The sequence below is a fragment of the Plutella xylostella genome, chromosome 25 (genome assembly GCF_932276165.1).
Source record: "Plutella xylostella chromosome 25, ilPluXylo3.1, whole genome shotgun sequence".
Classification (NCBI taxonomy): domain Eukaryota; kingdom Metazoa; phylum Arthropoda; class Insecta; order Lepidoptera; family Plutellidae; genus Plutella; species Plutella xylostella.
This window is the reverse complement of record NC_064005.1, coordinates 4,072,049-4,095,506: the sequence shown is the minus strand read 5'-3', so window position 1 is coordinate 4,095,506 and position 23,458 is coordinate 4,072,049. Positions and strand designations below refer to the sequence as shown.

At 41.1% G+C, this 23,458-nt stretch overlaps 3 protein-coding genes across 4 annotated transcripts; 2 read left to right on the top strand and 1 right to left on the bottom strand.

Moving 5' to 3' along the window:
- The first annotated feature begins 521 nt into the window (after nucleotides 1-521).
- On the top strand, nucleotides 522-6,079 carry LOC105382356 (nuclear-pore anchor). 2 transcript variants are annotated; one of them, XM_038107642.2, is made up of 4 exons: nucleotides 522-990; nucleotides 2,770-4,412; nucleotides 4,491-5,538; nucleotides 5,919-6,079. In XM_038107642.2, exons 1-4 carry the CDS (start codon nucleotides 816-818, stop codon nucleotides 5,966-5,968), a joined length of 2,916 nt encoding a protein of 971 aa, XP_037963570.2. In that variant the 5' UTR covers nucleotides 522-815; the 3' UTR covers nucleotides 5,969-6,079. The 2 variants fall into 2 exon arrangements, with proteins under 2 accessions (XP_037963570.2, XP_048486242.1); XM_048630285.1 differs by having other exon boundaries at nucleotides 523-990; nucleotides 4,491-5,565; nucleotides 5,919-6,041.
- Nucleotides 6,080-12,265: 6,186 nt separating this feature from the next.
- Nucleotides 12,266-13,255, top strand: LOC105382357 (polyglutamine-binding protein 1). The gene has a single exon (XM_011552221.3). The coding sequence runs from the start codon at nucleotides 12,341-12,343 to the stop codon at nucleotides 13,193-13,195; it is 855 nt and encodes a 284-aa protein (XP_011550523.2). The 5' UTR covers nucleotides 12,266-12,340; the 3' UTR covers nucleotides 13,196-13,255.
- Nucleotides 13,256-13,401: 146 nt separating this feature from the next.
- LOC105382358 (cystathionine beta-synthase) lies at nucleotides 13,402-23,327 on the bottom strand. Its single transcript, XM_048630393.1, has 10 exons — nucleotides 22,970-23,327; nucleotides 22,685-22,791; nucleotides 22,308-22,478; nucleotides 21,131-21,312; nucleotides 19,589-19,828; nucleotides 16,362-16,494; nucleotides 15,404-15,581; nucleotides 14,915-15,049; nucleotides 14,243-14,428; nucleotides 13,402-13,906 (listed from the first exon to the last, which is right to left on the bottom strand). The coding sequence occupies exons 1-10, from the start codon at nucleotides 23,059-23,061 to the stop codon at nucleotides 13,810-13,812; spliced, it is 1,521 nt and encodes a 506-aa protein (XP_048486350.1). The 5' UTR covers nucleotides 23,062-23,327; the 3' UTR covers nucleotides 13,402-13,809.
- Nucleotides 23,328-23,458: the final 131 nt, after the last annotated feature.

The window sequence follows — 23,458 nt, the reverse complement described above, 5'->3', positions numbered from 1 at the left end:
ATGTAGTTGTAACAGTTGCGCGACCTTCGGCCGGACATTAACTTTAGGGCGACCTTTAGACCACCTGAAACCTGTAATAATATATTTAAATTAGTTTCCGATTGTTAGGGGTTGCTTGATTTATAACGTGATAAGGAATATTTCAGTACAAATTAGTTCCCAGAAATACTGAATTTCTAGTGACGATATGAGAGCTAGGTAAAACTGAACTTAGTTTTGTACTTATTTTAAATACACATGGATTAATAGAAATAGGAAATTATCACTTTAATTTATGCTGGGTTTACATTTGTATAATTTTCCCGAATACATCTGATCTTCGTTGTTGGCCTCGGTGCGAATCATGGTTGATAATTTGAATATTTATATTGTTAATTTAAACGTAGCCGAACTTATAGAATGCTATATTATCTTCCAGTCAACCTAGGGTGTTGTGGACAAAGTGATAAGTACCTACATAGGTTAGATTCATATTACGCCGCACTCACACCGAGGCTACGCAACGGAGATCTGATAGGTTGTACCCTTTTGACGGGAACTGATAAAAACGTGAACCCACTTTAGCCAAGAACAGTATGTCAACAAACAGAATGATACCCAAATATCCATCGGTGCGTTGAACCGAGATCGATACTCCGCGCCACTCCTCAAGTTCAAGTTTGGCTTGTCGCCATGGCTACCGGCGCACAACACCGCATGCCGCGCTCACTAGCCATTCCTCGACCCGCCACTTGGCACCGCGAGCCACCTCCGAGCGGTTCCAACTGTCGCATCTTGAGTCAATCACTTCCTGCTACACTAGCACGGCCGCCAACATGTGGCTGAGCGCCTACGCCCCTCCCGCGCCCGTGCCGCAGCTCCCGAAGGGCCTGGTGGAGTTGATGGAAGGACTCAGCAAGGATGTCCTCAAGAATAATCCGAGTGAAGACGAACTGCTCCAGTTCTGTGCTGATCACATGAAGAATCTGTTGAACTTACGAGGCGCCAGTGGTAAGTACTGGACTGTGGTACTGTATTGGGGTTCTTATGGTTATCAGGGTGTCCACTATCTGGAAAGTCAGGGAAAGTCAGGGAAAAGTCAGGGAAGCTCTAGGTGGTCAGGGAAAGTCAGTGAAATTGATGGGCCACCTGGAAAGTCAGGGAAAAATGACCTTTTTCTAGCAAAATTGTTAGTACTTTCCTTTACTAGTAAGACTTCTTTTTTACGTGAAATACATAAGTCATAAAATAAAATCTCGTTTAGTTTTGGAATATTTTTGACCTTATACAATTAAGTTTTTTTAAATCTACGTGATTTAATAAAATATGACAGTTGGAAAAAATAGTAGGAATTCTAAAAGATTAGCTAGAACCCAGACTCAGCTCGTATATATACAGGTTGATGCAAAAGAGGGTGACTCAACTCACCATTCAAAACAAATTTAGTTTAAAGACTTTTAGAAGTTTGTGAAAAAAGGGTCATTTTGTTGGTGCAGACGCGCTCATTAACTGACTTGGAAAAAAGGAAGAGGTTCTCAATTTGCTAATTATTTTAAACGTCAGCGTCAGTGAGATCGCATACGCTGCCTCCGCGCGGCATCTATTAATAAATAATCTATTTTTTTACTAATTTAGCAGAGCAAACCTTTATTCTATTTTGTACTACATGTTTAATCAAAGTTCATAAAACACAACTAAGTAACAACTTTGTCTGGCAGGAGAAAGCCATACTTACAAAAAAAATAGTTCTGTTTCAATTTCTATTTCGGTTTCAATTTCTACTTTTATGGTAATCAGTCTAATTTTGGTCAGACTATTAAACTAGGCAGTATAGCAACTTGGACTAAGGAAGCTGCAAGGCGGATGCGGATGATGATTTTTTCGGAAATTTTCAATACTCACACAACAAAAGTTGTTTAGAATGACCTCCTAAGGCTTAAGAGGGAACCTCGAGAAATAGGTATTTAGGAAAAGATTTGCTATCGTTTGTGCACTCATTCCCCGGGGCTCAGGTGCTATAGAGATACATGTAGCTCGTGACAAACAAAGGTACTTTTCTTGATAAAATTTCACGGGAAATCGTTATTCACCAAGTAAATATCAACAATTCTTTTTGATTTTGATTAAATAATATTCTAACGGTAGGTTTCGCCTTTAAAAAATACATTGTTTTTGTTTAACAACGGCATGATTCGGCGCAGTTTTGATCAAAAATTTGCGTTGCTTGAGGTGCCTATAAGTTTGAATCTAAGTATAGCAAATTTAGAGAACAAAAATAACTATAAACCTAGTAATTTATTGTGTCGTTAAACTCGTTAATATCCTAAAAAATCATGGAGATTTGAAAATATTTAGAAGTAGAACAACGTTAGTGTGTCTTAAGTGCTATACTTCCCTATTAATATACCATTTTTGCCAACCCTGAATACATATTTTACGCAGTCAAGTTATAATAAGTGTCAAACAAATGAATGTAAAACTTTGAAATCAAGATTTTGTCTTCAAATTACTTAAATTAGGTTCATATGTTGATATTTGGTCAGGGAAATTTTCTGGAATGGTCAGGGAAAGTCAGGGAAAAGTCAGGGAATTTTTTGGAGCATTCTGAGTGGACACCCTGGTTATGTAAATCGGCCCTTTGTTCTTTGTCTTGTCACAGTAACAGCTCTTTGTCTCACTCGCTAAGAGTTGGGGGAGCGCAAAGCCCTAACTTTAAATAATATACTGTTTTACGTGGTATGCTACTTCTCCTTAATGATGATAATATCTCAATTCATTTTTGATTTCCAGAAGGTAAAAAGCCACTATCATTGGAACAAAAAATAATAAAGGCTCAAGAAAAGATAAGAAAAAAGGTTGTACTACGCATGAAGAAATATGACGAGCAACTAAAGCTGCGGTCGAAGAGGAGTAGTGAAGGAACTAAAATCAATATTGAAACTCCTAAATATGAAGCTTCAGATAAAGCAGAAGAACAAACTGAGGAAAGAAATTGTGAAGATGTGTCAGCAATATTGGCTAAACTACCTGAAGAGAAGATAGATAAAAGTTGCGAAGATATTTCTCTAATTGAGAAAGCTGATCAACCAGATAATGAAGATAGTGGAGAGAAAGAAACCGTACAACTGATTGAAAATGATTCAGAAAAAGAAACTGTAGTAATGACTGAAAGTCTTGATAAATCGGATACCGACAAAGGTGTTCATGATGAACAAGTGAAGGAAGAAATTAAACCTGTAGTAAATACAGATTTGGAAAATTTGAAAGATACTGAATCAGCAGAGTTGGTTGTTGAGCAACCGAATGAGATAGAAAATGCCAATGATTCTCTTATATCCAATGAAATTGCTGTTGACAAAAACAACACTGAAACAAATAATAAAGAACAGGAAATAATTGAGGTTCAAGTAGTAGAAATTCATTCAAGAAATGGTGTATATATTAATGATGATACGATCGTTGTTGACGCTCAACATATTGAGGCACATAGTGAAGCAGATAAGGTAGAAATCGAAGAGAACAGTGATGTAACCATAGTAGATAATGACATACTACCCGAGTCAAATTCTACAACTGACGAAGCTGAAGTTACTGCTGATATCAACCTTGTTCCATCAGAAACAACGGATGATGGAGAAGCAAGTGATAATGTTAAAGAAGATGAATCTTTGCTTGTCGTAGAATCTCCTAAGGTCGAAGATTCTACTATTGTTGCTGAAATTGCAGAAACATCAACTCTTGAACCAGCTGAAACACAGCCTGAAAAAAATGTTATTGATTCAGATGATTTGGACACGGCTTTGGTTGAAGCTGGAGAAAATGTACATACCAGTAATTCACAAATTGAAGTTGACTCCGAAGTAGAAAATGGCATTAATGGAAACAACGAAGGTAGCATGAACGACAAATCTGTTGAAGAACACATTGAATCTAGCAAGGCTTATGATACTGTATTGGATTCTGGTAAGACTGATGCTACCGAAACGGAAACAGCTTTTTTTAGTAAGTCACCAGAAATTATAGATGAAGATTGTTTGAAAGATAATGAAGTATGTATTATTGCAAAATCAAACTCCACTGAACAGGAAACGGGATTAGTGCATGACGCTGGCGAAGATCAAAACTTAAAAATCGCTACGGAGGATGACGTTGCCGCTGACAAATTCGTATCGGATTTTGCCACATCAGAAAATATTGACATAGACATTAATGCAATAGCCAGATGTGATAGCATTAATGAAGACATTCAGGATCGCCACAAGAATATGGACTTAGAAACGGCAGCTGTAACAATACAAAAAGTATTTCGGACTTTCATGTTCAAGAGTCGAGCGTCCACTTTGGATGAAACTGCTAACGAAGCAGGGTCCATGGATATGCCCTTCCCTGGCGATGAGATGCTTCCCAATGACGCCATTAATATACTGAAAACGGTAATATTTTTGAACTTCATTACAGTGTAAAAATTATTCAAAATTGCTTTGTTCTAAATTTCTGTTTCGTATTTTCAGGAGGAAGAATATCATAACTCCAATTTGAAAGACCGCAGGCCACTCGGAATAACCAGAATGGATACAGTATTGCAAACGGTAAATGAGGAGAAATCCATGTCACTGTCCGATGACTCGTCCCTGTCGAGCGCAGCCACCATCATCCAGGCCCACGTGCGAGGGTTCCTCGTCAGAAACAGACTGCATTCACTGAAAGCTGCTTCTCTCGGCTCTGTGGTAAACACGGATCGAAGATCAACATCTTTGGACGTCAACAATGAGCGGAATAAAAACAAAACTGTGTTGAACATACACATTGTGCCTGAAGGTGGACATTACCTGAGCAGAGACGAGAGTATGGCGATGTCGCTCGACCTGCCCTACGACAGCGAACCACCGCACTGGGGCCCCTCCTCGTCCCTCAACTTACATCCTCTCAGCGAACGACGGAAGCAACTGAAAAGAGAGGACGCCATTCAGTCAATTTCCCCACCCAGTAACAACAGTGGAAAGCTGAGTGAAGATGTCGAATCGGTTAAAGATATGTCTGGTAACGGCGCTGAAGCAAGTGCACAGAATTTAGAAACACCTGCTACCCTTGTTAATGATGCTGAAAATACGATGAAAGAGGGTGAAAATGTCGATACGACTAAAGAAGATGAGAATATCGATAACTCCGCTAAAACCGACGATGATAAATCTTCCAAACCTGACGACAATATTGATGAATCATCTAAACAAGACGATAACATTGACAGTGCGACCAACGAACCAAGCAGTGGGGCAACAACCCCCACAGCGAGTGTCACTGGAGAAACGGTCGTGGAAGTCCTCAAAGATGGAGAAGATATTGAAAGTGTTGATGATAAACCTGACGAGATCGCAGAGAACAATGTAGATGTCATGAAAGCGAATGAGGAAGATGAAATGGATGTTATAACGAAAGAAGATTCGCACAATGGGTCGATAGCGGACTCTGACAGTACATCTAGATTAGTTAACTCGGGCGAGTTTCACGACCTAGTCCTCCCTACTCCGGTGAGCCGAGGTGACGCCACGGTCGCGCGCGGTGAGTGAAGACAACCTCTATTAGCAGGTGATAACTCTTTCCCTCCTAACAAGGCATCGCATGATCGCTTACTCTTGTAGTCAGATAGAGTGTGCGCTTATGCCTCGTATTTAGCTAGCTTAGTTAGAAAGTATGCCGATAAGTTGACTGTTTTTAATGTAGGTAGGTAAGTATACTTGTTGTGTTTCATTCTTTGTTTTTTCGATATACCGTGGAGTTATGGTACAGTAGTTAGATCGGATTGTTGTATTATCTGATAGCATAGGTAGGTACTCACATGAACTTATTTTTATTAACAGCTATAATTAAGCTCATTATTATAAATTCTAAAAACGACTAATCAATTTCCGAATTAATTTATAATTTTGTTTCTTTTTCAGAATTCAAGGAGGTGATAGTGAAATATCTGCTTTGGAATCATTCATCATGATTTTATCGTTATGATTAGCTATTAATGTAATTTTATTATAGTAAGTAAGTATACACAATGTTTTAGTTTTGTTAGGAAGTGCCTATTATCACTAATTTTAAATAAATAAATTATGTACGGTGGCCTGCGCCTAAAAGTATACAGGCGGAGTTTTTAAAATAGCGATCCCTGATGATGAAGGGACCAGCTACATCTGTTATAAATTCGGGGACGTGTTGTGTGTGATGTGTGTAGCAATGGTGTTTATGTGGATGTGCTTGAGCAGCATGTGAGCTTGAGATCGCTATTTTAAAAACTCCGCCTGTATACTTTTAGGCGCAGGCCACCGTACCTACCTCAGTCTTAGGGCGCCTTCAAATTAGTCGCTAATTGTCGCGCGGAAGCAGCGCTGCTGCAGCGCTGCAGCCGCGCTGCTGTCTAAATTCCATATAAATTATTAACGCGCGACTGCAGCAGACTTTGAAAGCAGCGCTGCTGCAGCGCTACAGCAGCGCTGTTTCCGCGCGACAATTAGCGACTAATTTGAAGGCGCCCTTACATTAATAACTTTATCAATCATCATGTTTTGTAGTAAAAGCAAGGAAGACTTGCTTAAGTGCATTTTAATTACCGCACTTAACTATGTCAGAAATAGTCAGACATCCTTAATTTTTAGGTAGGTATCTCCAAAAAAAAGTTATAGAAGAAATTCGGTACCGCGAGCTTGTTATTATTCTGAGAATGGATCCACATTGCCGTGGTTCACAGATTATAATGTTACTGTCTAATCTCAAAAGTCAAATGACACTTTACAAAAAAGTCTTGTGGTCTTGTTTGGTTGGTTTTTTCCGGGGTTCGCGTTGGTTGGTGCTCACGTGTTCCTCAATTTTCGCGTCTTTGGACCCCTTTTTTGGGTCAATTTAGCAGTTAATTCTTGTTATTTGTAGTAATTGTGGTGTTGGTAAGTGTTTAGTGTTGTGTTCGTCCATCCATTAAAAGTGTTTGTTCCATTTTAATAAAAATGGAGCATCATTCGGATCCCCCGATCCGGCTGCCGCCAGATCCCCCTGATGGCGAAATGCACAGTATGCAGACGCCCGAACAACCCCCGCTATCCCCCATATTGTTCACCGAACCATCCCAGGAGACGCGAAAGCGTCCCAGGGATGATCAACAGTCGCAACCGCAAGGTAAGCGCGTTATTGTTAGTCCCGATCTGGCATCCGCTAGCATCCAGACTATCTACACCCACCCAAGCCTCGACGCCGTCAAGGTGTACGATGATTTAGACGCAGGCCCGTTCATTGTTAACGTCAGCCAGGAAGTCCCTTCTGGAAATCCTGCCTCTGGTGCCCCACTTAGGGCTATCAAGTTCGGCCAATTTTTATATCAAAATAAAATAATGGATATTACCCGAGATGGTGTAAAAATGACTGGTAGAAACAGAGTCTCAGTTGAGTTTAAGACCGCAAAGGCAGCCAATGAATTTGTCCATCATCCCGCACTTGCGCAAAATAAGTTCAAGGCTGTTATCCCCACATATAACATCACCCGTATGGGTGTTGCCAAAAGAGTCCCGGTGGATCTCTCACTGGACGATTTTGTCAACTCCCTTGACCTACCACAGGGCTGCGGTATGGTGCTGAAAGCCCGCAGATTTAGCAGAAAGGTGGTCAATGATGGCGTTACAACTCATGTCCCAACGCAAAATGTAGTGATTACATTCAGGGGACAATATCTCCCCGAGAAAATATACTCTTTCCGGGCTGTGGTAGAAGTTGTGAGGTATACATACCCCACAATTCAATGCTACGCCTGCTGTAGATTTGGACACACCCAGGCTCAATGCCGTTCAAAACCAAGGTGCTTCAAGTGTGCTCAACCACACTTGGGTGAATCGTGCAATACTCCCCAACCAACTTGCCTTTACTGTTCTGGTAATCATCCCTCAACAGACAAGAATTGCCCTGAACAGTCAAGGCAAAAATCAATTAAAGTATTAATGTCGCAGGACAGCATCTCCTTTGCTGAGGCAGATGCTCGCTTACCCTCAAGCAAAAAGTCTTTTGCTGAAGTTGCTTCAACCAAACCAAATGGCCAGCCTCCCAACCATTCCTACAAAAAAACTGTAGTCACACAACGCAGGCCTAGGTCCCCCCTTCGTCCTGGATACGACAAACTTGCCCATCAGGCCATCATCTCTTCTCCACCTTCTTCACTTCCTAATGGAAGTGCCCTGAGTGTAATCACTCCCAACGACAATTTGCTAGACCACCTCTTGTCTCTGGTTGTTAGTCTGCTGGCTAAATTCAGTGACACCTTACCGCCCAACGTTGCCCAAAAATTACAAGTTATCTCGTCCCTAATTCACAATGGCTCTGAACCCACCCCCAATGGCTGTGAACCCGATCCGGGTTCTTCAGTGGAATACGCAGAGCATTAGCAGCAAGAAAAGCGAACTGCTCACATTAATTGATGACATCAAGCCCGCTGTCCTTGCCATCTCGGAGACATGGCTTGTGCCGGGGTCCCGTTTTCGGGTTTCTGGTTACTCATGTCTGCGGGATGACAGGGATGACGGGTATGCTGGGTGCGCTTTGCTAGTAAAGCGTTCCCTTACCTTTTCTTCTATCCCTATCCCCCCCCACGGGCAGGAGTTTAACGTCGTAGCTCTTAGGGCTATAGGCGTTACATTCGTGTCCGTCTACTTCCCTGATCCTCACCCTTCTCTTCTTCCTTCTTTTTACAATATAATTTCTTCTCTTCCACGGCCTCTCCTGATCATGGGGGACTTTAACGCCCACCACTCCTCTTGGGGCTCTTATCGTACTGACGCATTTGCTGTCGCCCTTTTAGACGTGCTTGATACCTTAGATGTTTGCATTTTAAATGACGGGTCTCCAACCCGTCGAGTCCATCCTCATCAAAACCCTAAAAGTGCAGTGGATCTATCCTTCTGCTCTCCTCTTCTCTCATCATCTATATTCTGGAGGGTCCTTCCAAATACTTTTGGAAGTGATCATTTTCCCATTGCAATCACCATACCCAACAAGACCAGCATTCTCACTGACAGATGTGCCTTTCCAAGGTATATGGTTGGTGAGAAAGACTGGTCCAACTTTATCTTATCAATAGAAGATAAACTTAGCCTGATCCAGCCCTGTTCTAGAGATAATTTCCTGGCGAACTATGACATGTTTGAGAGAGCATTAACATCCTCTGCAAAAAACAAAAAAACTCGCAAATGCCAAAGAGTCTCACCGCCTTGGTGGGACTCCGACTGTACCACGGCCATTGACGAACGCAATAATGCAGAGGGTGTTTATCTCTCAAACATGAACATGGACAATTTTATTAATTATAAACGCATAGCGGCTCGCACTAAAAGGCTTCTTAAAAAAAAGAAGAAGCAGGGCTGGTTCAGGTTTTGTGAACGTCTCTCCCCCAGATCCCCCCCTTCCTTAGTGTGGAGATATATCCGACGTTTCCGCGGATCTCTGAACGTTGAGGATACTACATGTAACGATCCCTCTATATGGCTCGAAGGGTTCAGTGATAAGCTGGCCCCTCCATATGTCCCACACTATGACTCTTTTCCTCCACCCCCGTCTATTATACAATCTTCAGACAGACTGGATTCACCATTCTCCATGGATGAACTTCAATCTGCTCTATCAGGTCTATCCGATTCATCTCCAGGTATTGATGGCATCCCGTATTCTTTTCTTTCAAAATCAAGCCTAAGGATCAAGCGGGTCTACTTGGAGCTGATAAATTACTTCCTTGAGTATGGAGTTACTCCGAGCTCTTGGAGTAAGCAGATAGTCGTACCTATATTGAAATCTGGCAAAGACCCTCGTGATCCAAACTCCCGACGACCGATCGCCCTATCCTCCTCCTTGGCTAAAGTTTTAGAACATTTAATAAAGTGCAGGCTTGAATGGCTAGTCGAGAACAAAGGCATCTTAGCCAAAACCCAGTTTGGGTTCAGAAAAGGCATGAGCACTTTGGACAGCCTCGCGATTCTTACTACTGACATCCAAATAGCCTTTAAGAGGAAAGAATACCTGGTGGGTGTCTTTCTTGATGTAGCATCTGCTTACGACAACGTACTTCTTCCTGTGCTCAGGCAGAAAATGCGCCAGCTGAGTATTCCAGTGAAGCTTACCCGTCTGGTTTGCAGTCTATTGATGGAGAGATCCATTTTTATTAAATCACCTACATGTTCAGTAGACCATCCCAAATTTGTTTGGAAAGGCCTCCCCCAGGGTTCAGTCTTGAGCCCTCTTCTGTACAGCCTCTACACGTATGATCTTGAACGGTCCGTTGACTGCTTTTGCGATATTCTACAATATGCTGACGACCTAGCACTCTACTATGCTTCCTCTTCATTAGCAGAGACCAATGTCCAGCTGAATCTGGCCTTAAGATACCTCTCGGACTGGCTGACTCGACATGGCTTATCCTTATCCACCCAAAAATGTACAGCAGTCGTATTTACCAAAAAGCGTACCATCCCTGACGTGGACATCGTTATTGGAGAAGATACAATTGCTGTATCAAGTGAAGTCAAATTCTTAGGCGTGATATTGGACTCCAGGTTATCAGGTACCCATCACATGAGCTATGTGGCTCGGAAGTGTGAGAGGGGTGTCAATGTCCTCAGATCACTGTCGGGTGTTTGGTGGGGTTCTCACCCGTACTCACAGAAACTGCTCTATAATGCTATAGTCCGGAGCCATTTCGACTACGCTGCCTTCATAATAGATCCATGCAATAAAGCAGCTCTGGAAAAAATAGACAAAGTGCAGTATAAATGCCTTCGCATAGTTTCGGGAGCGATGAAATCCTCCCCCACTAATGCCCTCCAGGTTGAGTGCGTTGACCCTCCTCTCTCACTTCGGAGGCAATACTTATGTGATCGATTTTTCTTCCGAATTTTTCAATCAACCTCCCACCCTTTATTGGCCAAACTTGATACCCTTAACCGCCTATGTAATGCTCAAGAAACCCATGGACTTTCCTATCTACTAAAAACTTATATCTTTTCTGCTAACCTCCCTCACCCTACATCAAAATTTAATATTAACCCTCTGTTTGATGTTCCTTACGACGCCTTAGTTTTTCAGCCCAATGTAATCATGGATTTAGGTATCCGTAAAGACTCTCCTGCCGCTGAAAAAGCTCTAAGTGCGAAACTCAATTCAGAGTGGCCAGGCTGGCTCCCCATTTTCACAGACGCTTCCAAACTCTCTGAAAACAGCAACGTGGGTTTGGCCGTATGGCTGCCCAAGTACAAAGTTGCACTCAGTTTTAAGCGTCCCCCTGAGTCCTCGGTCTTCACGGGCGAGGCAACAGCTATTCTCGAGGCGCTTCTGTACGCTGAGTCACACAAACTTAACAAAACTATTATCCTTTCTGATTCGGCCAGTTCCTTACAAGCAATTATTTCCTTTCCCTTTAAATCCAAATCCAAATTCCCTATCATTTTAAAAATTAGAGAAACCCTATTCCGTTGCATGACTCAGGGTATAGAAGTAGCTATCGCTTGGATACCTGGGCACAGTGGTATTATTGGTAATGAGTGTGCAGATTCCTTTGCTAAGGATGCCGTTGGCTTGGGCCTGGACACTCATTACCAAAATTTTGCCCATGACCTTGCCTCGCTCGCAGGACCGAGGCTGGATAGATCCTGGAAAGTGTCCTGGGACACTTCTAGGAATTTTAAAGGTAAATTTTACTCCCATATCCAACCTCATATCCCAAAAAAGCCATGGTTTTTTAAAGCAAAACACTTAGATAAACCAGCAACTTCCACTCCTTGTAGACTGCGTCTGGGCCACGCGTGCACCCCGGTGCACTTGGCTAGGATTCGGGTCCGTGATAGCTCTGTCTGCGACTGCGGTGCCAGTGAAGGATCTGTTGATCATCTCTTTTTCGAATGTCCCAACCTTCAAACCTCCCTATATGACATCCTCCCCCCCACCATTCCCAAACCTATAAATACTAACTATCTTCTTACCCTTGTACATACTCCCCTTGTTAATATACTGTACAAATTCCTTAAGACTAACAATATTAAACTGTAAATGTGTTTGTACATATATACTAACAAATCTAACCATTACTTGTGATGTCCACTTATTGTTTGTATATATTGTGTTTGTCTGGTTGTTTCAGGTTTTAACTGTAAATAGTCTAAAATAACCGTAACGACTGCTTTCCAATACTGTGAGCATTGGTCACGTGACTCTGGCCCAGTTAGCCGTGTTAGTCACACACGGCAAAGAGCCATTCAACCAAAATTGAATTGAATTGTTTGGTTGTTTGTATTTCATTACCTATTCATTTTATTGGAGTATTACCGCAACTTTCAGTCTTAAAACAATAAAAATGCCTTTGCCACCTGCATTGGCCGCCAGACTGGCCAAGAGAGGTCTTTTAAAATCTGGTTCAGCCACCGAACCGTCTTCTGGAAATGGTCAACCTGTGCCTCAAGTCAATGAAGAAATTATCGCCGAAGACTACGATAATAAACCCGATGAGAATAAGAATAGTGACCAATATTGGGAAGGTATCGAGGGTATCAATGTAGACCCTATCAAAGGCCACAAAGGCTGCCCAAACAAAAGTAATATTTACCATGAATGTTCGGAATTCTGTGTCAAAACATGGAAGCAAGGCAAAGTAGTTCCTGATGAAATCTACTTGGAGAATAAGAGAAAAGTACTTGAGCTATGGCCGCTGCCCGCTGGTTGGGAGGAAGTATGGGATGAAGGTTGTGGGCAGCATTATTTCTGGAATGTTCACAATAATCTTGTGTCATGGCTTCCCCCAAGCCATTACGACGCGGTGCCGACAGAGAGTGCAGCTCACCTGCGCGAGGAGCGTCTGCTGAAGGAGGGCGACGACAGCAGTGAGGGGTCTGACAATGAAGCCCCACCCCCAGAGATCAAGAACCAGGAGATACAGAAAGAGAAAAGACGCAACCGCTATGAGCGAGAGAAAGAGTTGGTGCATCACAGAGACAAGAAGAAGGGAAGAGTGAAGGACAATGACTTGGACCCCATGGATCCTGCATCTTACTCTGATATTCCTAGAGGCAAGTGGACATCAGGCTTGGACTCCCATGCTAAGACGGGAGTAGACACCACTGCTTCAGGGTCTCTGTATCAGATGAGGCCCTACCCAGCCCCGGGAGCTATTCTTGCAGCTAACAGGGCTAACTCTCCACCACCTAATCGTTAATTCTAGTTTATTTAGTAAACTCATTTGTATAATAATTAATTAAATATGTTTTTCATGTGATGCATTATTTATTATTTAATTCCTGGTAAAGATCTAAAATTACCAACAGCAACCTTGTTGAAAATTCTGTAGGACCTATAGAGTTTTTCAGCCCAATTTTCGGTTTTGGTTAAGATGATAGCAAACTATGAAATAAAACAAAATAGTATGTCAGATTGTGATGTATTGATCTCTGTAAGTAGAACAATTTCATACATCTAAAAATAAAAATATGTGAGGATAACTCAATCGGTTTAAGTATAAAATAGATATACGATGAATGTAAAATAAAATGCATTACATAAAGGCTAAATGTCATTTTGTAGAGAAACCCATTGTCATATAAGTTGTGATTATCTTAGGTATAAACGTACAAAAACCACCAAAGGTAAATGTTTAAATACATAGTCAAGTCTTTGTACAAGTTTCGTAACATAATATCTAATAGAAAGTAGAGGAAGCCCATACTTAATTTTAATTGCATTTTCCTATTAAATATAATTTGTTGAACTTATAATACATTTTGTGAACACGTCTTTCTTTAAACTTAACATAATTAACTAGAGTGGAGGGTCCTATTTCCCGTTCATTTGCTTGGCTGTGATGTGCGTGAGGAGGTCTTCGGAGGTGATCACTCCCACCGGGGTCTCTATCTTGGTGGCAGCATCTGTAGACAAAGAAAATATATTTGACACTAAACAATAAAACATTGAATTAATGAATAGGAGGTTTGTGAGTTTGACAAGATAAAAAGTGTACCTATAGCTACTTATGAATCAGACTGTGTACCTATCACTAAAATACGCTGAGTTACAGAAAGGCACTTTAAGCTAATGTCGGCATAAAATCTATGATGAAAGCGACAGACATAGATTTAATACTATCAGCATCAGCATAATGTTCCTTTCTGCAACTCGGCATAAGTCAGCCATTGATTCCTCTAACACATTACTTGTATCAAATAGCTCATCTTCCATAGAAACAATCAAAAGCAATCGCTTACCAGTGTCAACGAGCACGACAAAGTTTGCAATATCCAGCATCCGCGACACCTTGCCGAGCGTGGGGCGGCTCGCCAGGTCCAGCCGGCTGTACTTCTTCACGAGGAACTTGTCGAGCGAGTCCGCGGGCGAGCCGGCCAGGTTGGCAAGCCGCCGCCGCGCGTAGTCGGATGTGAACACGCCCACTAGCGATCTGGGGGAGATAATCATTATTGGTCGTTTGTTTACAAAGTGGCCAAAGACGTGAAAGAGCTGGAAGTGTTCGACTGGTCACTTTTGGCACTTTAATGTTGGAGGCCAAAATCCACTTCTGGTCGCTGAGCCAGCGGAGTAAGTAGGTAAGTAAGTTGGAAATAAAATTCTACCCCACATATGGTTGACAAACTGTAAGTTGGTCTAGGGTTTGTCACCATGGCGAAAGGATTCGAATCATTTGCTGCACACAATTGATACGCCTCATCATAATGATGACCAGCCCGTAATGATGCAATGCTGGACTGTAGGCCTCTCCAAGGACCGCCACTCCATTATGCCCTAAGCCTCCATAATAACCACCCCTACTGGCCCACGCTACGTTTATCTGTTTGTAGGTTTCACTCGATATTTCTTATATTGAATGACCACAAACTTCAACTTCAATAGCCGGATACATAATAAATAAGCATGTTACTATACTAACCCCTTATCGTTCAGGACGGTGAGTAGCGGCGCGCGACTGGTCTTCAGTTTGGTCAGTGCCTCGATGGGGGTCGCCGACAGAGAGATGCTGGGGACCTGCGATGCCAGCGCGGAGTTCACCTCGTTTTTCCACCACCTGGAATCATGAGTAATTACTTCATCAGTACTCAAAACAGTACAGTAGTAAGAGACGTGTAGCGCTCATAAGAAGGTCTAGCTGAGGTGTGAACATTGACTGATGATGATGACAGCGGCAAAGGGGGTTTTTCATTTGCAAGTCATCTCTGGCTAAAGGGATCACTGTGGAAAAAAAACAAAGGGATTACGTAATAGTTGTTACCATGACTGTATTGCATAGGTACACCCTTCTCCTTCCCTTGTTTAATTGCTATGTTAATCCGAAAGAGGGTTGGAACAACTTTCGACTAAAAAACTTCGACTGGAAAACTATTCAAAACTGCTACCGAAAATACCATCACAAATCACGTACCAAACGTTCTCCCTGTCCTCGACGGGCTTGAAGTCGCGGGTCTCCATCCACTGGTCGGAGATGAACTTGGTCATGTAGTTGCGTATGCTGTCGGGCAGCAGCACCACGCACTTCTGGCCCTCCTTGAGCGAGCGCGCCGCCTCGATGGCGCCCGCCATGGCCGACCCGCTGCTACCACCTGGCGGTGAAAGATTTATTAAAATTTTGCCTTTTTGAGCGAGTTTCGCATAGCCTTGGGGTAGGGTTTCCTTTGGATACTCCGTAATAAAATGGACTCTAGGAATAAAGCTTTATAATAGGAAATTAGTTTGGGATATCGGTCTTATAGTTTCGGAGCCTATCCAGATTTAATTATTATTCTTTGCATTAAACATTGCATCTTCCAAAAATTCGAAGAATTTGATTTCAAACAAGAATTATCTATTAAATAGCTCGAATTCATTTGCATTGACCCGTTAACACTGAAGAGGGCTGTTATCAGACTGGGTATGACGTATGATTATATTTTTTTGCAAAAGCAATACATAATCAATGTATTTACTTCTTGTTTCTACAACATTGACCGAGTTATCGGTTTGCGAGACTAGTAAATATTTAGAGACATGTCGTCATTGGTAAAATATTTGTTTTGAACATAATATGCGTTTCTTTTCAGAAATACTTAATTAAACCGTAGCTGTTTTACGTAAGTATTTGGTCTAGGTAAATCGGTCTAGATCTTAATCTAGGTCAAGCAAGCAGACAGTATTAAGAATTTGTAAGACGTGCAAGAAAAACACGCGATTCGACTCTTTGAAATAGTCAAAAATTTGTGTAGGTACTTATCATACGCGCACGTCAAGACCTGACAAATGTTTTGCATCGCGCTGACTCACATCGAGCGTCCTCGATGGAGCGAGCGTGACGGAGTACTTTTGTCACGTCCTTAGCCCCATGCTAGGCTAGCAGGTCCACTCACCGCACAGCAGCCCCTCCTCGCGGATGAGTCGTCGCGCCATCTGCAGCCCCTGCGCGTCGTCCACCTTCACCCAGCGGTCCACCACGCTGCGGTCCAGCGCGCGCGGCAGGAAGTCGTACCCGATGCCCTCCACCTGGGGGAATAAAGCATTATTATTTATAACTAGCTGTTCCCGTGCGCTTCGCTTCGCCTTAAAAAGTTTTCCCGTGGGAATTCCGATATAAAGCGTATGTTCTTTCCCAAGGTCTAGACCGTATGTATACCAAATTTCATTCAAATCCGTTCAGTAGTTTTGGCCTGAAAGAGTAACAGACAGACAGACACAGTTATTTTCGCATTTGTAATATTAGTTAGGATAATGATGTCGAAGAACCGATAACCGATAGGTTTCGATTAGTTCTGGATTTGAGACCGCGTACAAATGTATAATAGTTTGCAATAGAATCCAACAATCATGTAAACAAATATGGCGGGCTGACATTGACAGCGTATTGTTTATGACCATAGTGATGTCATAGTGTTCTAATTAGATTAAATATATAAGCCATAGACTATAAAATAAAACTGATTATATATAAAAAGTGTTTATTAAAACAAATTTAAATCTTCGTCTTCGTCATCATCACTATCAGAAGTGTCGCCGGTGACCGTAATTATAAATGGAACCACTATGTCATCGCTTGCCGTGTCTAAAATGCCGTCGAGCTTTTTCATTTCTTACTTCTTCGTTTTGGTTAATTATATTAAGCTCTTGAAATTTTTTTTTATTGTATTCAAATAATATTAAATTAAAAATAAAAGATAACTTCAGATTACGAACAACACTAACTTTTCAATGACTTATAGAGTTCGATGAGTAAAAAACTAAGATGACAGCTTGTCAAATACTTCGAAATTTTTACGTTGCAAATGTTTTAACAAATTTAACTTATAAATACAAGTTAAACCGTGTTGAAGATAATGTGAAAACAATGGTGCGTTCGTTGAAATCAGACTATGTTCATATTGCTCGTCAAATGTATGTGATTACTGAGTAATCGTGACAATTTGGTTTGTTTACATGATTGTTGGATTCTATTGCAAACGACTATAGTGTGGATCGCCCTCCGGCTAGATGGGGTGATGACTTGCTAAAGGTGGCTGGTTATGATTGGATGCGGAAAGCTATAGATCGCATCCAGAGGCGTGCTTTGGGAGAGGCCTAAGTCCAGCAGTGGACTGCTATAGGCTGATGATGATTTGTAATGAGTTGTTTGTAATCAAAATCCACCAACACCGTTCGTTCGTCCGGTATAATCACGTCACAATTTTATTCCTTAGATTACATTTATCTGATCTGATGAAAACTGAGTCCTAAAGTAGAACGGAGTTGGCCGATTTTGATACCAAACAACTCATATTATGTTACGGGGTGTAGTGTTGGGTAATGATTATGATTATTAAGATTAGATTAACCGAGAGGAGCTGTTCATGTTGGGAGTTCAAATCCAATCCATTAAAAAAGCTCTTTGGAAGAGGTCTACGTCCAGAATTGAACGATTAATATTGAAACATTTTGCGATTCATATCATTTTATCATTCATCAGGGACTATCACGTGTATATTTAAGTACTACCTAATCACGTGAAAATTGATAATTTACTTATAATATCTTAGTAGTCATAAAACTCATAAATTAACCCAGATAAATAATAATTACATTACTTAATTAGATCGAAGTCACGATCATATTCATCTCGCAACGCTCATCACATGTTTGTTGTTATTGTCAATTAAAATTGATAAAGCCGTTTTGTTGTCGATAGCGACTTTAATTATGAATAACAATGAGATACGATTTATACAGCACATTTACTTTAGGTAAGTAAGTACTTATTATGTAATGATTTTTTGTAACTAGATTCATAGTTAAAAACCTGTCTGTAGGTTCGTTACAATATGTTATTATTGTAAAATGTATAATAACTATCTTCCTTATTGCCTGGTACTAGGTAGGTACCTAACTATGTACATTAGTGCAGTTTTTATCTCCAGACATACACCGACAGCATTTTTGCAAATGCATGCTAATAAGATCCAAGGCTACTGATTTATTTATGAGGTACGTATCTAGAATAGAATAGAATATTGCTTTACTGAACACCACATAAATCAGACATACTAAAAACATACTTATAGACTAGAATTAATACATACTACTAAATTGTCATACAAATGCATATTATAGGACTCAGAGTTACTTTTATGTTATAGAGGTGTAACTTTGGTGTGAAAATAATCACACAAATGATTTTATTACGTACCAACCCTTCCCTTTAAATTTCTTTACTCAGTAGATTAAATCTACTAGTATGTAAAGTAGTAGATTATCGAACTAAGATCGTCAGCGGCACCCACTTCTGAGAGATCAGTATTGGCGATATGGCCGTCTACTGTGTAGATACTGTTTCCTAAATATTTTTATGTTCAACTTGGTGATTAATCAACTTCATAAAACTGCATATCGGTCTCATTCAGTTGTTGTGGTTCCGCCAGTATTGATTCTAGATATAGAGTACGTACAAACCTACCTCACTCGTTCCACAATTCAGAAACAGTACCACCCTAACAAAAACAACCACCAGCAGCGCACCACCAACCTCTTAGAACTGCACGTGGGTCTCGTTGAGGTGGTCCGGCTGCGCCAGTATGGAGCCGCGCGGGTCCACGCCCACGAGCACGCAGGCGGGGCAGCGCTCCCGCAGCTTGTGCCCCGCGCCCGACACCGTGCCGCTTGTACCCGCGCCTACTACAACCATGGCCACGTCGTCGTCTAGGGACCATTAGACGCTACTTACCTATACACTAAGTAACTAACTAAAAACGATTAGGGTGAGGCCCCATTTGTGCGCTGCGTCACGTCTAGGTAACTTACTAAAAAAACGCATAGGATGAGGCCCCATTTGTGCGATGCGCCACGTCTAGCTCACTAACTTAAAAAACCGCTTAGGATGAGGCCCCATTCGTGCGTTGTGCGTCGTTTCGCGTCGTCAATGTGACAACGCCCTTATGAAGCTTACTGTATTATACTAACCTCATAAAAATGCACATCCGTCTCATTCAGTTCCTCCGGCTGCACTAGTATAGATCCACGCTCTCAGTAGATCCTAGAGATAAAGTACGTACCTCGTTCCACAATCCAGAAACAATACCACCCTAACAAAAACAACCAGCAACACACCACCAACCTCATAAAACTGTACGTCGGTCTCGTTGAGGTGGTCCGGCTGCGCCAGTATGGAGCCGCGCGGGTCCACGCCCACGAGCACGCAGGCGGGGCAGCGCTCCCGCAGCTTGTGCCCCGCGCCCGACACCGTGCCGCTTGTACCCGCCCCTACTACCACCATGGCCACGTCGTCGTCTAGGGACCACAGGATCTCTTCCGCGGTTCCGTCGTAGTGCGCGAGAGGGTTGCATGGGTTGTTGTACTGCGGGGGAAGGATTTAGGGTTATTAGAGGCTTTTAAGACGAATATTTTTTTCAGCTTTTTTAGGTCAAACATCAGTATAAAAAATGCTACATATACATAGGATATCTGTCTCTCCTAATGTGCACCATATAGCTAAGGTCCGACCGAAGGTTTCGGTTTCGGTTACGACCGGAAAATCAGTTGCGGTCGGACCTTACATTATAACGCCCTGTCCTTGTGGCTAGGTACTATATTCAATTGTTTCAATTGTTAAGTACCGAAACTATCAAGGAATTTTCATCATTACAATAAGTCAGTAATCACAATACATATATCGAAGTAGAAGAGTGACCTACATCACCATGCCAATCAGTATTGAAATTTCTTTCAAATTAAATCACACGATAACGCATTGATCAACACACACACTTGTTTAAACAATATTGCGTCTTATCTTGGATATAAAACTAAGCGGGCCTTCAATGTTGCTATCAGGAAGTTAACGCAAAAATTAAATCGAAACGCTTTATCTTATTGTAATGTTAATATGAAGTCGTCGGAAGGAAGATTGAATAGTCACATTTGTTGTCTTCATCATCTACCCTAGTCATTGTGATTTTCATGAATTTCAAATGCGATCACACTATGATTATTTGCGATATTATTATCAATCATGAGTAGGTCGTATAATCACTATTGATGTGATGTGATGTAGAATTAGAATGCAGGTAGGCAGCTTACGAGTATATCACTGCCTGAAAATATTGGGAGGGTACACCCAGTCAGCGTTGTTCTATGACATAGACCCGTGACGGTGAGTCTAATTGCTACATACTTAAAACGGGTTTAAAATACTTTGTTTGCCAATTGTCCTGTGAAAAGGCTGTGTGTGAAGTGAAGTAGTCTTAACAGAAACATACATAAATAGAGACACCGAACCGGCACCGTAGCTTAGACGGTAGTGAAGCTGCTTCCGAAGCTTGGGGCCGCGGGTTCGAATCCCGCCCAGGGCAAACATTATATCTATGTATTTGTTTAGAGATATCAGCTGTCGACACCTATATCACAGGCTCTGCCTAGTTTGGGGTCAGATGGCTGTGTGTGAGATGTCCCCACATACCTACCCCCCCATTACCTATTATAATATTAAGTGCCAATTTCTCCATAGTCGGTTAGAGCATAACCAAGGAGTAGTTGACTTTCGTCACAGCTGTCATGAATTTTATATGGAGACGACGTTTAATTTATAAATCAATCCCTGTCGGTTAGATAAGCGACTATGGAGAAATTGGCACTAAACCCCTTTTCCTGGTGCACGTACCTGGTCCAACAGCACAGCGTGCGGGATCTCGCCGGCGAGGCGGCGCGCCACGCTGATGTTGCTGTCGGGGTCCGCGGACGCCGCCTCGGTGGGCGTGCGCACGATCTCCGCGCCGAGCGCGTTCAGCGTGTTCACCTTCTCGTCGGACATCTTCTCGGGCAGCACGATGATGCAGCGGTAGCCTGGAGGATATTTGTATTTGTTGGTCTTTGAAGTTCATTCAAATTTTGATGCTATTGCGCCTAATACTTATTTGAAGTGCTATGCAGCGTTTTCGTGCACTCCTAATATGGCTAATAATGAATTAAACATACACATATTGTTATCAGCCAGATATAAACTTTCTCCCTGTTAAGGCCTTTCAAGTAAGAACCATCAATCCATACAAATATAGTATTTAGTTGTGGGCATCATCAGTGGGTATCTGTTAGCTGATGATGATGACACAATCATTGGTTTTAAACATGTCTTTTGTTCTTTTGCGTTATCATCATAGCAGCTTGATATTAAAAATATTACATAATCAAACTTATCAATCAAGTTTCTTAATAAAGAAGCTTGATTAAAAGAATCAGTAACTTTGACCTTGTTTTTTATTCTATCAATAAAATATTTACTCTCACATATTTGTCGCGCCTATCAGTAGGTATGTACTGACTTATCAGTTCAAGTTGTTTACATGGTCATATCCACAGGAAACCAGTAACCTCACTCTTGTTTTCTAAACACTCAGTAAATAATTATAACAATATCCATTTAGTTTCAATTTACAAGTATTTTTAATTAACAGCTATTTACTCTTCTCAATAAGTAGCTATGTTAGAACATTGCTAGGCTGTAGAATAGAATAGAATATGTATAATTTCTATTCTATTCTATGCTGTAGATATGCCATAACCTGCTTGTAGTACCATTCTTACAATGAAGTTACTTTATGTATAATTTAAAGTGCATTCAATGATCATCATCACATTACTTTCTGCCCTAGTTTCTTTGAGTACTAGTTTGTTGTTTATAAGTTATCGTATACTAAATTTTTATTTAAAAGTTATTGTTGCTGTCCTAAGGTACCCCAGTGGTACAGAGGGCTTTTACAAGTGTGCACCACACCATCCTGTCCTCAGCAACTACTCTGGCTTCTGTCCAAAAAGTTATTGTGTAAGTATAAGTAAGTTACCTCTGACAGCAGCGGCCAATGCCAGACCAATTCCGGTGTTCCCGGAGGTGGGTTCTATGATGACAGACTTGCCGCGGATCAGGATACCTTTCTTCTCTGCATCTAGCACCATGCGGTAGGCAATGCGGTCTTTTACTGAACCTCCAGGGTTCAGGAATTCACACTTGGCATCTAAAATATATTTTGTATTATTAGAGATACTCTATAAGTAGTTTATTGCATCCTAGATACCATCAATTTTGTAGTAAAGCAGTGATTCACAGAAGCAAATTAGTAAATAAGTTGGCATACTTATAAGGTGACATATACCCAGTAGTAGCCTGTGAAATTATGATATTATAAAGGTAAGTTTGTTATAAAAATAAAAGTATACATACACATTTCACATTTTAACCCTTCACTTTTAGGTATATTGTTTAGTTTAACTAGAGGAGTGTTGCCAATCACTTCCAGTATGTCAGGTTGAATCTTCTGATTCCTGTCTCTGAAAATAGTAAGTGAAATTAAATAACGAAGTTCTAAGCCTAGTTATATTATTAAATGCTAATGAATTATGCTATACATAAATTTACTTATGCTACTACTGCGTTAATTTCATATTGTTTACTTTTTTTAAATGTAAATTCCTGAGAAATAAAGTTAAATTGAGGAAAAATACTTACAGAACTCTTACGATATGATCCATATCTTTGAGGTTGAAGTAGCTGGTTTCTCCATTGGTTCCATTAACAGCACCGTTGGTATTTACCGACATTTTTAATGAATTTAATAAGTTCTTACAAAACACAAAACTGGTTTTAAAGAAAATAAAAAGTTTAAAACTTTGCTTGATTGAAAATCTTAAAGTTTATATATCAACATTAATATCATTGGACGCCTTATATTACTACTGTATAAAAAACAAGATTCGTAAAGAAATCAACAAGAAACTTGGCGATAAATGCGATTAATAAAAATGCAAAACTAAATTGAAGAGCCTCGTGCCGTGCCAGCAAGCGTGCCAAAGACAATGTCAAATTTTCATTTTCAGCATTAAATGTCAGATGTCACCAATCTAGTTTGACATATGTCAGACGTCACTTTTCACAATTACACACAGACTAAGATTTGCAGCCCGAAGACTTCGCAGAGTAATGTGCGTTTACACGGCT